The following is a 15,399-nucleotide window of genomic DNA, read 5'->3' on the forward strand; positions in this document are numbered from 1 at the left end:
TTACCATTTCCTAAGATATTTATTCATTAAGCCAGCTCTGAAAGGAAGATGGTAGCTTTAGAACAGAGAGTATATTGATGATGTTAATGGTGGGAAAAAGTAGCATTTATTAGCTAAGCAGAAATAAGAGAAAATTACCTTACAGTGTGTTGATTTGGAGAGGGGTAAGTGGGAGGGGGCAGTGTTGTAAGTTGAAGTAGAAGGAAATTATAATGTACTATCAGACACTATCTCAACTATCTAATGTACTATCAGTACTATCTCAACTGAGTCCAACATTTTGGGCAGAGTTAGGAAACCTAGTTCCCATGTGCACTTCTGTGAGACAAGTTCTGTAGTTTCCCTTAAGGATCAGGTTTGAAAGGAGTGGGAGAATATTTGTTTTGTGAGAAAGACTCCCTCACAAACAGCACAGTGGTTTGTTTGGTCTGTGGAGGTGGCCTCCAGGAGCTCATGCTGGAGCTGAGTGCTCGTTTTCAGCAGTACAACTAGCTGAAATGCAGCTGTGAACTGGATGAAGTACAGCCCTGGAACATCAAATGTAAGACCAGGATGTGCTGGTGATTTGATCGCAGGGGGTGTTCGTTGCTGTAGTAGTGGATGGGCATCAAAACACATCTTGCAATTCTTGCTCAGGCACGGTTTAAACTGATCTGGTGTTTTGGGCCACAAAGGATTATGCTTTAATGATGAGTTTTGTGGTTTGGGGTGTTTGAAATGTAGGACAAGTGCTTCTGGGAAGATTCATTCCACACAGGATTTTCTTCTGTTATGTGAAAAATCATTAAACAGTTAAAATGAAACTTTTCTGAACTTACCAGCTCTCAACCCTTTATCTTCTCCCCACAATACCACCTCCATCCCATTTCCACTTTTTCTTTTTGAGCTAGTCTTACTGATGCAACTGAAATTGAAGTAGTTTTTTCTCAAGCTGCATTTAGCTTTTAGCTAATTACTGCATTTAGATAGTTACTGCTTCAGAACCGAAAAAAAAAAAAAAAAAAAAAAAAAAATTAGCTTATTAATCCAAAAATGTGTCGTTTTCCTTCTGTACTAGTTGAAAAAATCTGTTATGTAAATGCACAAACCTTATCTGTATACACTGGTCTTTCTCCTAGAACAGTCTTCTAGGTTATTAGAGATGGTGTTTTTTAGTTTGAGAAATGTTTCCTTAATATTTCAAATGCAGACCCCAGCAGGTAGAATTTCAATCAACTGATGATGCACTTGGTCATCTTAATTACCTCTCCTGGATTGTATGATGTGTCCCCAGGTCTAAAGAGGACAGGTAGAAAGCCAAGGAGGCTTCCTAAGACTAGTTAGAAATTCACACCCATTGTCTGTGAGAAAGAGCATGGATAATACTTATTCTGATCTAAAGATTCAGTGTTCAGTCTTTTTAGGATGAACAGAGAGACAATACTGCGATTTAGGGCTGAATATAAATAGGCTTTGTGCTACAAAGAAGTTAATAATTTTAATTACTGATGTAGATCTGAAGAGAAAAATCTGTAGCTTCAAACTATAAATATAATATTTAAGGAATCAAACTGTTCAGCAGAAGATGGAAAAAGGTATTTGTACATATAATTTTTGAACTATGGTCCTCTGAGAAAAGAGCTCTTGACAGAACTCAGTGAACCTCCGTAAACGAGGACATCAGCAATCGACATTTTTAAGGATGTGCAATTTCTAAACATGATCCCACTCCTGCAGTCGTTACACAGCACAGATTTTGCTATTAATTAGTTTGAATGTGGGACAGTACTGCTGGGAGAAAGAAAGTGGCCTAAATAGCATGGTCCAAATTTTATCTGTAGCTATCCAAGAAATACGGATGTCTTTTATTAACCCTTGCCACCTCTGACAGCTAGAAATAAATGCTGGAGCTGTCTTACTACTAATGGATTTTTGGAACAATTAACATGCAAGGCGGAAAGGGTGGGAGCATGCTGCAGAGAAGGAAGACAGCTGGTGGGAGAAGTCCCATGCCTGGTTCAGCTCCAAATGGTAGAATGAACCTTCAGACAATTATGAGAACATTTGCACACACGACGGAGAGCCTTAATTACTGAATGTCTGGAGAACAGGGCAGGGTTCTTCTCTCCAGGAGCACACTTTATTATTCTTATTCAGTTCCAATGAGTACAGTAAATCCCCTATTCAGCCTTCATCGTTCTTCTGGACTATGCATTTCAGGAGAGCCAACAGGACTTCTATTCTGTTTGTACAATGGGGCTTCAGGCATGCAAAAATGGCCACTGCTGGTGGTCACTGTATAGCAAGAATTTTCCAAAAAACCTGACAGGAGGTATTGCAAGTCACACAGCATTCGACTTGAATCACACTGGAATAGTTGCCCACTACGCAGAGGGAGGAAGGGAAATGGGAAAGCCCTATTGGGATTATCTTCCTGTGTCGGGCTGCTGCTGAGGACACGCTGGGAGGAAGGCGCAGATAACACACTGGCAATAGCTCGGTAGCGAGTTACTTAGTGTCTCTGGGGAGAGGCGAGTTTTAGCCACTCCAATTTCACCGTGTGTGCGATGTGCGACATCGCGGTCTGTGCCTCCACGTAGCTGCGGCTCCTGCCCGCCCCTCAAGTGACCGCAGTGTGTCTCCCACATTTGTACCTGCAGAGATACCCCCACTGCGCACTGCTCCCCGCAGCAGAGTCCCGGCAGTGCCGCGGACCCCTCCTCCAATGCTGCCCTTTGCTATGTGCCAAACATCGATTCCCATCGATTCCCCGCTTGCACGGCGGGGGACACCGAGGGTGGCGGGCTCCGGCCCAGTCCGGGTGCGCCGTTCAACAGCTTCAACAATCGTCATCACGGGGGAATCCAAAAACAGCCCCGGGACAGCCGGGGTCGGCGCGCCGCCGACCGACACGGCACAGCCCCGTTCCCCCGATCACCCCCCCGCCGCGGGGCCCCTTCCCCAGCGCCGCCCCCGCCGCCTTTGTGCGCGGCGCGGGGCAGCCCCGCGCCCGCCTGCGCCCGCCCCCGGGTGAGGCGTTGGGAGACGGTCCCTTACGCAGGAAAGTTCGGCGTCGGTTTCAAGGCTCCTCCCTCCGGTGAAGCAGACTGCGGGGCGCCTGGAAACCGGTCGGAGGGAGCGCGGCGCGGCGAGGCGAGGGGCGCGGGCTCGAGGGGCCGGCACAAATGGTCAGGCGGCGGCGGCGGAGGCGGCGGCGGCGGCGGTAGTCGGAGGCGCGGAGGACGCTGCCGCCGGTGCGGGCAGAGCTGCGCTCCGCGGCCGCGTGAGTGGCGGCCGGGACTGCCCCGTCCTTGCCCGCCGCTCCCTTCATGAGTCGCAAGTTCGGGTCGGGAGGAGCAGCGGCGGCGGCGGGGCGGCGGGAGCCCGGCAGGGCAGGCGGCACCGACTGAGCATGGCCGAGCGGCGCGGGCCGGCGGTGAGCGGCGGCGGGGAAGTTGGCAGCGGCCGGTGCCCGCGGCTGCCGCTGCTGCTGGTGCTGCTGTGGGCGGCGGCGCTCCCGGCCGGGGGGCAGCTGCCGGCGTCGCAGTACAACGGCGAGCGGGGCATCTCCATCCCTGACCACGGCTACTGCCAGCCCATCTCCATCCCTCTCTGCACTGACATCGCCTACAACCAGACCATCATGCCCAACCTGCTGGGCCACACCAACCAGGAGGACGCGGGGCTGGAGGTGCACCAGTTCTACCCGCTGGTGAAGGTGCAGTGCTCGCTGGAGCTGAAGTTCTTCCTGTGCTCCATGTACGCGCCGGTGTGCACCGTGCTGGAGCAGGCCCTGCCGCCCTGCCGCTCCCTCTGCGAGCGGGCCCGCCAGGGCTGCGAGGCCCTCATGAACAAGTTCGGCTTCCAGTGGCCCGATACGCTGCGCTGCGAAAAGTTCCCGGTGCACGGGGCTGGCGAGCTGTGCGTGGGGCAGAACGCCTCCGAGCGCGGCACCCCCACGCCCGCGCTGCGCCCCGAGAGCTGGACCAGCAACCCGCACCGCGGGGGCGCCGGCGGCGGCCCCGGGGGCCCGGGGCCCGGCGAGCCCCGCGGGCGCTTCACCTGCCCGCGGGCGCTGAAGGTGCCCTCCTACCTGAACTACCGCTTCCTGGGAGAGAAGGACTGCGGGGCGCCCTGCGAGCCCGGCCGCCTCTACGGGCTCATGTACTTCGGGCCCGAGGAGCTGCGCTTCTCCCGCACCTGGATCGGCATCTGGTCCGTGCTCTGCTGTGCCTCTACCCTCTTCACCGTCCTCACCTACTTGGTGGACATGAAGCGATTCAGCTACCCCGAGCGGCCCATCATCTTCCTCTCGGGCTGCTACACGGCGGTGGCCGTGGCCTACATCGCCGGCTTCCTCCTGGAGGAGAGGGTGGTCTGCAACGAGCGCTTTGCCGAGGACGGTTCCCGCACCGTGGCGCAGGGCACGAAGCGGGAGGGCTGCACCATCCTCTTCATGATGCTCTACTTCTTTGGCATGGCCAGCTCCATATGGTGGGTCATCCTCTCCCTTACCTGGTTCCTTGCTGCTGGCATGAAGTGGGGCCATGAGGCCATTGAGGCCAACTCCCAGTACTTTCATCTGGCCGCCTGGGCCGTGCCGGCCATCAAGACCATCACCATCCTTGCCCTGGGACAAGTGGATGGCGACGTCCTCAGCGGCGTCTGCTTTGTGGGCATCAACAACGTGGATGCCCTGAGGGGCTTTGTGCTGGCCCCCTTGTTCGTCTACCTGTTCATCGGCACCTCTTTCCTGCTGGCTGGCTTTGTGTCCCTCTTCAGGATCCGGACCATCATGAAGCATGACGGCACCAAGACAGAAAAGCTGGAGAAGCTCATGGTTAGGATAGGCATCTTCAGCGTCCTCTACACAGTGCCGGCCACCATCGTCATTGCCTGCTATTTTTACGAGCAAGCTTTTAGGGAACAGTGGGAGAGGAGCTGGGTCACGCAGAGCTGTAAGAGTTATGCCATTCCCTGCCCCAACAACCACAGCGGCCACCACCCGCCCATGAGCCCCGACTTCACTGTCTTCATGATCAAGTATCTCATGACCTTAATCGTGGGCATCACCTCGGGCTTCTGGATCTGGTCTGGGAAAACCCTGAACTCCTGGAGGAAGTTTTACACCAGGCTCACCAACAGCAAGCAGGGCGAGACCACAGTCTGAGACCTCTGCTTGCCAGGCTAGGGAGATGCGGGCAGGCGGAGGACTGAGGCTCTGCCTCGGGAAGCAGCTCCTTATGCAGGCCTGGGCAAACTTTTGGGACTGCGAGTGGCTTCCGCAGGCGGCGGGGAGTGGAGGACGAGCTAGGGGGACCCCAGTGCCTGGGATCTCTAGGCTCTGCCCTCCCTGTCCTGCTCGGGCTGTCTGCTGTAGGAGCTGAACGCACTGTCAGGTTGGGGGAGAGGGATGTAAATAACCTCTGTAAGATTTTGTAAGTATATTTGTATTTAAATTACAAAAAAAACCTCACTTTTTTTTTTAATTATTTAGGACACTTCTAACCCGTTTGCGGATTTTACTTCCTCGCTTATCTCCCCCTCCCCCCCGCCTTTTTTTTTTTTTTTTTTTTTTTTTTTTTTTTTAATTTAAAGGAAAAAAAGGCTTTGGATTTTTATTCGTAGGGCAGGATGGGAAAAGCTGCCAGTAAGGGAATCGAAAACAAACCCCCTTCCCCGCCCCCCCACAGGTTTTGTAATGGCTTTGCTTGGAATTTCAGCTGCATGAGCAGGAGGGCCCGGAGCGGGGCTGCGGCCGGGGCGCCTCCTGACCAGGCTGGGTCCCGGTCCCGGTAGCGTGGAGGTGGGGATGGGGAGGAGCGCCGCTTCCCGCCCCGGTCCCGGTCCCGGTCCCGTCTGGGGAGCTCCGACCCCGCCCGGTCCCGTACGGGGAGGACGGAGAAGTGCCCGAGCATGGCGCTGCGCCGAGCCCCGGCCCCGCTGGCGCCCGCCGGGCCTTTCTGGGGTACAAACAGCAGCGGAGCTCGGGGCGGGCCGCTCTGAGCGGGGAGAGCCCCTCGCGGTGCCCGCGGCCGGGGTTCCGGGGCTGGCCGTGCCGCGCATGGCCCGGGAGCAGCTGGCCCGGTTCGGTGTACGAGTTGGGGTTCGCACCGCCTGCACCTGTAGCACCTCCGATGGCTCAGGAGGTGAACGGCGGCAGAGATACACCGAAATTCCCTCCTGCTGGGGTTTTTTTTCTGAGCCCACTTTCCAGTCCGGGGGCGCCCCGCGGGTGCTCCTACCGCCGCCTGCCCCGGTCCCTCCCCGCCGGGCTGCTGCCGGCTGGGGTCAGCAGGATCAGGAAATACGGGCTCAGTGAAAAGAGCTTCATCGGAATAAAACGCCGCATTCAGTTTGGGGCTTTTGTTTGTTTCCTCCCTGCCCCCTAGTTATATTCATACACCGGCTCTTCATATGGGAAACATTGGAGCCATTGCCGTTCCTCTGAATTTTAATTCATTGAGATTTAAATCATTGCACATTATGAGGGTGTGATGATTTTTGCCAGTGGTAAAAACAATGGAAAGGAAAACAGTAAAGCAGAATGCTTAACCACCCTGGTGAGATGTGAGACCTGAAAGAGCCTCTGCTGTCTTTTTTCGCCTCTTTTTTCGGTACAGAAATAACATTGCATACTGCAAGGATAAGATACATGTGTGCAGTATATCAGCTACCTTGTATGCTCCTGGGTGTGTGGGATTGTGCTTCTAATAAGTTTAAAAAGTTAAAGACGAAATTGTAACTTTCAACAGATGCATTTGAATATGTAGACCTCTGTATGAAAAACAGCAGAATGCTTCTCTCCTGATTGTATTGTTTTAAACTTTTTTTTATATTACAAATGCCTGTATTTAGGTTCATAAACATTATCTATGGCTACCATACCCTGAAATGCAAAATTATTTTAATTTGGTATGCATTTATTTCTGTTCATTATCACAAGATCATCTATATTTATAGAGGAATAGAAATTTATATATATTAAATACCATATTTTTAATTTCTCTGAAATAAATTGAGGTTTTGTACAAAAGTAGTTTGTCCCTTTACGTATTCCTCTAACTCATACTGTGTGAAAGCAGGGTATATACTGCAAGATGTGTGGGATTCCTTTTTTCTTGTGTTGAGTTCACAGTAACAAGCTGGAATTCAGTGTAGGAATTCATTGTGCATTTTGGTTTTTATCTCTGGGCCAGTCTAGATTAATCCTTCAAAAGAAGTAATGTAAACTGTTCAAGATCTCTGACAGGGTATGGTCAGTGGTGTGAAATCCAAGAAGAGATCTGCTATATGGCAGGAGATGAAAGAAGCTCACCAGTTCTTTTTTGGTGGGTTTGGTGGGGATTTGTGGGGTTTTGTGGGGTTTTTTTTTTTTTTTTTTTGTTTGTTTGTTTGTTTTGTTTTGTTTTTTTGTTTTTGGGGTTTTTTTTTTTTTTGGTTGCCCCCTAGGGTTTTCACAACTTAGCATTTCTTCTCCTTTTCTTTTTTATTAAAATTAAAAAAAACCCCTCAGTGCTTAAAATGACACTCAAATTATGTTGCAATATTGTCAGAATGTTTTAGTGAGTAAAATAGTTCTGTTTCCTGAATTTTGACCGTTTGGTTAATCCAAATGAGTTAAATGTTTATGGAAGCATTTCAGCTTTATGGAAAGTACACACATTGTTTAACCTTTCAACACAATACATTTTCTTTTCTCTTTTTTTTTTTTTTCTGTAATTCATTGTTTGAAGTGCCATTCGGTAAGTGTGGGTTTATTAGGAAAGGCTGGTTAATTATCAAACTTGATTTTTGATTTTTAGTGTTATAAGCTAGTAAAGCATTTCTTTCTGTAGATCTGGAGGCAGCTACAAATGATTTTTGGCTTGTTTACTTTATTCAAATCGTGATGCATAAACAGCCACAGAGAAGTAAGGGAAGCTTAACAGAATTTCTCTAAGGTGAAACAAGGGGGCAGGGTTTTCTCATTATTTTAAAATTTGTTCTACACAAATGTGGTTCCTGCTTTCTCAGATATTTGGGCATTTTTCTCAACTTTTTTTCTTTCTCAAGTTGGCGGTTTTGTTTTTTTTTTTTTCTTTTTTCCCCTCCTTTTTGGGGGGGAGTATTTTAGCATTCATAATTGTGCTGGTCAACACTCTGCTAATGACCTGAAGTAGAAGGCACTCACTTTCGATGCAATGGAATTCTTTTTAGTGAGTGTATAATTACATTTCAGCCCTTTTGGCTAATCTGTTTTCTTGCAACAATGTATGTGATCTATTTGTGGGTGGGAGAACACAATTTATTACATTTATTTGTAACAGAGATGTTGAATTTATGGTGACGATGGGAAGACCAATTTTTAAAAATACTCAGAAATGAATAATGGGGTTTTTTCTACAAGAAGCAAAATGTCAGTATTTACAGATCATTTTTTGCAGCAGATAGGGATCCCCTTCAGTTCGCTGGATTTTTTTTTCCAGAACTAAAGCTCCATTTTCAGTCTTGGTTATTTTAATAAATATACTAGAGAGTGCAATATGTTCAAAAATCTGTTGAAAGAGCACCCCCTGCTTTTTTCTTTGCTATGTGGTTTGCTATAAAAATTTTGTTGCAATTTCTGTTACCCTTCACAGGGCAGTAATTTGCAAAGGTCACAGTCATCACTGAATGCTGTGGTGCTGTCTGTGTGGCTCATCCACCTTTTTGTATTTGATTTCTCGACACATAATGGTATTTCAGATGCTTTATTAATAAGATACAAAGATGTCTTTTGCATGGGGCATCAGTAATGGTTTACTGTTAAAAGGAAATTTGTCCATTGCTCCAGGGGGTTTAGATGGGGGTTTTTACAACATAGTCTGGGTGATTGATGAGCCATGGTTACCAGAGAAAGTATCGATATACAGTAAGTAGAAAGTATCAGTATACAAAGAAGCAGTTCTTCCCTGCTTCTCTTGTCCCTGACAAAGTTAATATAAAAACAAATCTGATATAACAAAGTTTTTTGGACTGAGCATCTTTGCTTTCTCTCATGGGATATATTTATACCCTGAAATGAAGGGACACTCAAAATCACCATTCCCCTGAAGAGGGCTGTAGCCTGAAGAGCAGGGGATGTTGATTTACTGTTCATCCTTCCATAACAGTAATGCTCTTTAATGTAGTGGCAAATTTATGGTATTGGAATTAAATTATATGCTGTTTCCATAACAAATCCTATTGGGAAGGAGAAGGATTTCAGGTTTGCTCATATAGTAATGCCCAAAACCTCTGGTATGTGCACATATTTGTGTGTGTTTGTGTTGTGTTTGGTTTTGTTTTTTCTTCAGTAGAGGGGCAAGACAAGAAAAAGCTGGTGGGGCTCAAATCTGCCCTCTGGATGATGCCCACCCTTCTGTAGCCATCCCTTTGCACTTTAAAAAAAATCGTTAGTTAAAGGGATGATAACTAGGTATGACAAGAGACTGCTGTTTATTTACATGATGAGTATTTTTCAAAATAGGCTATGGGCTAGTATCTCATCAGTCTTTTGCCAATCCCAGTCATGAGAGACAACTTCCAGACTGACACTGTAGTTCTTTTTAAAAGGTGTGCACCCTGAAGTTGACCAGAGAAAGTAATCCTGAGTTTGGCATGACACACTTTGAAATTATTGAGAGTACTCTTGCAGGAAGTTTGCATTTGTGTGACATAATCTTCCACTCCAGTGCCGCGTGGCCTCAGAAGGAGCTTCAGCTAGCAAAACTCAAGGCAGATGAAGAGGTGCTTAGTCAAGCGTTTAAATGCTTACCTATAAAAATAAGGAAACTGAGGCACAGCTCTGTTTTTGTCATGAATTTACCCTCTAGTACTCAGGCACTGGAATTGCATTTTATTTGGTAGATGTTTCCAACGACAGCACTACTGTGCAAATGACTGGCAATACTGTGCAAATTCTGAATATGAGTCTCACCTTCCCCTTCAATGCTCCTAGATTTTATCGATTGCTGTTTGCGTTGCTGGACCCAGAGCATCATTGCTCTGCATGTTGTGCAAACTTGGGGTCAATGGATCATATGGATTCTGATTTCAAATGTTGATTCAAAAATGCAAGTCAGTAATGTGCTTAGACCCATTAGAAGAGAGGGTCGTTCTTGTGTCCATAGCTGTGAGAGCTTTTCATATTTGTAAATCTCTTGCCTCTGTTGTTCAGTTGAGCCGTAAGGCTCAGGCAATGATTCACACTCATTTGGAGAAAGAGAACTTAGTTTTTCTTGCTTTGGACTGACCACTTTGCTGTTTTTGTGTTTACAGCACAAAAGAGAAATGCTTTGTTCTGAAGCTCCTGATAATTTTTGAAATAGTAGTACTTTAATAATAGTAGTTATTTAAAAATGGGTTAGCAGGTTTAGGAAGCAAGACTTGTCTTACAGCTGAGGCTTTGGTTTCCACAGTTTCGTTTTTAGAAGTTTACAAGCATTTTAAGATGTGAAATAGCTTCTTAAGGACAAACTAAGCATGCCAGGATTAGGTCCTGGACACATTGCAAGTATTATGAGCCCCATATTCATTTGTGAATGGTATTAAACAGCATCACCACCCAGCGATGGTGTTAAAGCAGACTAGATAAACCCTGTAAGAAAAAAGGAAAGGCATAATTGCCTTTACATGCCAACTTCAATTAATTCTGCACCTTTTGTCATTTGAGGTCACTAAATGGAGAAGCAAATGTAATTTCTGTCATGTGGGAGAGATTTCAGTGAATTAGCAAAATAGGCCTTAGTAAACATTATGTAATTGCAAACATAACATCTTCCAGATAAAAGTAATACCACTTTGATAGTTCAACTGTAGAAAATGCTTAAAAAAATTAAATACTTTAAAACATGTTGAATTTGTAGGCAATGACAACTGTGTCTCAGATCCCAACTTGTGTTTATTCTAAGCTGCCAGGGTAACCACATCAGAGAGTCTTCCAGGCATGAGGTCTTGCCCTTCTTTGCATTCAAATCAGCAGCATTAAGTTGCTTATCTTGAGGTTGAGTAAATAAACTGCTTTCCACTCAGACAACACTTAATGAAGACCCAGACCCACATTCAGTTACCGGCCTCTCCTGAAGTGAGGTCCTCACAAGCCTTGCCTTCTCCCTGTATCCTAAGGCTTTGTTGCAGTGTGAAAAGTATTGTGCATGACTGAGCTTCACCAAGGTGAAAACTTCACAATAACCATTAAACTGATATAAACATGCTGCATTGGGAGGCTTCTGTCAGCCACCATGTAAAGCATTTTTGATGGGTTTTCTTAGAAATAACTTCTTTAGAAGTGTTGAAGTAATAGACTTTTATTTGCAATTAGCTGTCATTTGGGTGGTTGCATTATTAGTGGTCTGCAGCATTTAATAAGGTGTTATTCTAGGCTAACATAGAATGGTACCTTATGTCAGAAGTGCAGCATGTTTGGTGGAATTCGTCCTCCTTATGGTATCACCAGCATCCTTTTGGTTGAAAAAGAAGGGGTTTTTTGGTCGAGTTCTAGTATATCTTAGCTAATATTAACTACTTTCTGCAACACAAATTTAGAAATATTTATGGGGTAGATTAATGACAAAGACCACAAGAAAAATGAAAATGTCCTGTATCCCTCATCAGGAGAGATGTCGTGGTGCTGTTTTGTTGCATACTTGTTTGCATAGCTGTTTTACATCCTGTGACTTAGTGCTAGTCTCACTGGCTGTGTTTACCTGTGAGACTGAAAGTATGGTTCAGTGATGCTCTATGGCTACTCATGTTGTCTTGTTCAGGTTAAGTACTATTGCTTTGTTACTGGTGATTTTGTTTGAGCTCCAGTACCACTACAGAACACTACAGAGGGGCAGGACTGCCAGCCACAGGACTGTGCAGTCCCTTTGAGCAACACGAGAACATGCCAGCCCTCACCTGGCACCTTGCCCACCTCTGGTTCCATGCCTGTAGCTCCACTGGGCACTGGTCTGTCACTCTCACTCAGAGGTAGTGTTGGCCTTTTCCTACAAACTCCACGGATATCCTCCTGGCAGCAGCACTGCTGAGGCTGTGCTGAATTGGCTCATTTTCCTGGCTGCCCAAGCCATGTGCTGGCATCATCTTTTGTTTTTCCCCCCACCTACCTAGGGTGGAGACTGTCCTGGCTGCTCTTAATCCCTGCATTTGATGGAGGAAGTTACAGGCAGTGTGTGCTATTACTACATCCCCATCCTGCTGTTGTACTGCTCTCTTGCCTGTTACTCTCGGGTAACCCTTCTGGAAGTTTCCTTGCTCCAACCATTGTCAGAAATTTGGTCAGGTCCCCATTTATTTATTGTTGAGAACTGACTGTGCAGTGTGCATCATGTTCATCATGAAATCATTGCTGTTCAGAGAAGTTACTTACTCTCAAGGTGTTTGACAGTTTATTCATGACATTTCACTTTTAAATACAAGCACAAATACTATCCCAAAGGAGCTGATCTTGAGTTAATACTGAGAGTACAGAGTGGGCAGGTAAGAATTTTCCAGTTGTTCAAATTAAAATATTATTGCCCATTGTGGTGAATTCACTCCATGTGAAATTGAGAAGGAAAGGCTGCAACACACCTTTATGATTGCCTTCAGGAAAATGAGTGTTTCATTTATAGCCTACTCATCTACAAATGCATCTAAAGAGGAAATAATAATAAAAAACTGACACACCTCAAGGTGGGTTTCTCAGAATATTTCTATGAATTAAAAAATTGCAGGAAAACCAGCTCATCACAAAGTCAGATTTTGCAATGAGTCTTGTTAACTTCTCAGTTCCTATTTTTTCTGTAATGGTGAAAGCTTTACTTTTATTTTCTGTGAATGGGGAGGGTAATTAGTCTCCTCTTAGCATGAAGCTGTCTCTTAAAAGACTGTAAGTAGTTTATTTATTTACTTCTTAATTAAGAAAATAGCTATTCTAATTCTGAGGGAAGTAAAAGAAAATTTTGCAACCTGCTTAAACATTTTGTAGGATTGGGCACTTCACTGTTAACAAAATTAATAGAAGCAAGTGGTGCTCAGTTATTAGAAAATGGATTGTAACCAATTCCAGTAAAGAGTTGCAACTGGGATGACTTAACTTGGTGTCTGAGCACCACCTCCACATCCTGACACAAAGATTTGCAGTTCTGGAGTGGTGAAGCATACCAGCTCTCAGCCCACGGGTGACAGCAAATGAGGAGTGCTGTGCTGAGCGCTGCTAAGCCTGGAGTCCTCGGTGCTTTGATGGGGCTGCTCTCCCCAGGTGTGAGGACATGGAGGAGAGAGATGGAAATCAGGGCCTGGGTAGGCAGCTGGCTATGGTGTGCAAGGAAAGGTCAAGAGAGGCAGGAGGAGAAGGAGGGACTACAAAAGAGGAAGGCACTAGGAGATGGTTGTCTGCACAGGCCAGGTTTGAGATGTGGAACTGGGAACTTTTGGCAGTGCAGGATTTGTACCTCTCATGCCAATGGTAGCTGAAGAGCACCATAACTCAGATGTGGGAAGGGAATGGCTTTCCAGAGCATGAAGAAACCATGGGCAGGTCCTCCAGCACATGTCCCAGAGTCATGGAAGGTGGAGGCAGGGAGACAGCTTGTCTGGGTGTTTCGGAATCCCAACAAGACAAACCTCTTTTGTTGCATCATGGAAGAGGGACAAGCAGAGTGGGCTGCAAACGTGGGGCTGAGGCGATGCTGGGATGGGGAGCAGGGCCAGGCAAGGAGCCCAGCCAGAGCCAGCTTTCCCTAGATGGCAACCACAAGGCTTCCACAGGTTTCCCTGGATCCTGTTTTCCACTCCAAGATTAAAAATCTCCCTGCAGGGAAAAATGGAAAGGAAATTGTGTGGTAGACTTTGCTATGTTTTCAGCTGACTATTTCCATAGAAGTGGGAATCTGAGCCCAGTGTTTTTTAGGATGTCTTTACAGTAAGAGTAAAATCCCGGCTCTGCTGAAGGCAACGGGCAATTGAGAACCTCTTGTTGGCCTCCTGAGGGCTGTAATTTCATCTTGGCTTCAAGATGCATTAGGAAGTGCATGGAGATCCTGGGAACAGAAAAGGAGAAAGTCAAAAATAAAGACTTTTCATCCAGAAGTTGTTTACAGTTAGTTAGTTTCATCAGAATTCAAAAGATTTTCAGTATTTTTCTGACCCTATTTACTAAGGTTATGTAGGTACTCTCCAGGGGCAGACATTATCTAAGCATCTGAGTACTTCAGTACCTCAGTCCTCTGTTTTGTAAAAAAAAGATATTACTTTCTCAAAAATGATCAGTTACTAAGTACTTGTTTTGATTTTAGGGTCCTTAAAAAAAAAAAGGTAATAATCTCTGTTTGGAATTGGGTTACTTTTACTTCTGTATGTGCTGACAACCTGAATGTCTAGCAGGTTTTTCTACTATCATTTGGTTTTACAATTCTTTGTAAAAGTCCCATATTATATTTTCTCGGAAGTGTTGTTTTCTTGCAGCAGTTCTGGAAATAGCTTTCCGTCACAGCCAGTAAGTGGATGTGTACCATTTGTGAAGGCAGCCTGGAGAGCAGGCACAGGCAAACTGCAAAACAACTTAACTTGTGGAATTAACACTTCACGTTGACACCCATTAAAAATATTCAGAGATTGACTCAGCCTGCCCATGTTGCACAAATAACATGCTTGGCTCTGAATGATTCAAGATCTTATCTGCTCTCAGCACAAGTTCACTGCGGAGGGCCTGATCCTGTTCTCATTAACCTCCAAAGGAGTTTTGCTACACACTTCAAAGAGAATTACATGAGCAGCATTTGCAATGAAGCACACATGGTTCCTGTATATTTTCCCTTTTTCTCTTTTAAAAAAATTATTTTCCAAACTACAACAAAACAAAACAAAACAAAACAAAAAAGTAGGCTAGGAAGCAGTCAAAATAAAGCTGCTATCTGTTGAGCTGTATTGTTTCTTGAGAGCTCTGCTTGTTTGGAGTTCTTAAGTGCAAATTTAGAGTAGAAACCAGAAATAGTTGAGAAGCGTTTGGTTATATTTGTAGCTGAGTACCCTCCATTCCCATCATCTCCGTAATGGGAGCCTCTCATGGCCCATGGTATTTCTTTGCACCTTGCACAAGTTTTTGCAAAGATGTGGAGCAGAGCCGGTGTGTGCAGCCACTGATAATGTATCCATGTAAACAGCAGTGCCTGGGGGGCACTGCGCACAGCTCCTCTGAGCCCTGGGAAGGGAACCACACTCCACTGTTTTCCCTCTGCACAGCTTTTGAAAAGGAGGAGACATATGATATGAAAGAGGGATGGGATAGAGAAACCATTGGGGATTTTGCTTGGTTTTCCATTTCTTCCATGCTGTCATATTAAATAAGAAGATGAGTTCACCCATGTTTTGCACTTATGGTTTTATTGCTTTGTAGAAGAAAAGCCTTGTGACTCTGCAAAGATGATGGAT

At 46.0% G+C, this 15,399-nt stretch overlaps 1 protein-coding gene across 1 annotated transcript; it reads left to right on the plus strand.

The window, feature by feature from the left end:
• Nucleotides 1-3,244: 3,244 nt before the first annotated feature.
• FZD1 (frizzled class receptor 1) lies at nt 3,245-6,993 on the plus strand. The gene has a single exon (XM_041466565.1). The coding sequence runs from the start codon at nt 3,392-3,394 to the stop codon at nt 5,147-5,149; it is 1,758 nt and encodes a 585-aa protein (XP_041322499.1). The 5' UTR covers nt 3,245-3,391; the 3' UTR covers nt 5,150-6,993.
• Nucleotides 6,994-15,399: the final 8,406 nt, after the last annotated feature.

This window comes from Pyrgilauda ruficollis, unplaced genomic scaffold, assembly GCF_017590135.1.
Source record: "Pyrgilauda ruficollis isolate IOZ18807 unplaced genomic scaffold, ASM1759013v1 scaffold2, whole genome shotgun sequence".
NCBI classification, from domain to species: Eukaryota; Metazoa; Chordata; class Aves; order Passeriformes; family Passeridae; genus Pyrgilauda; species Pyrgilauda ruficollis.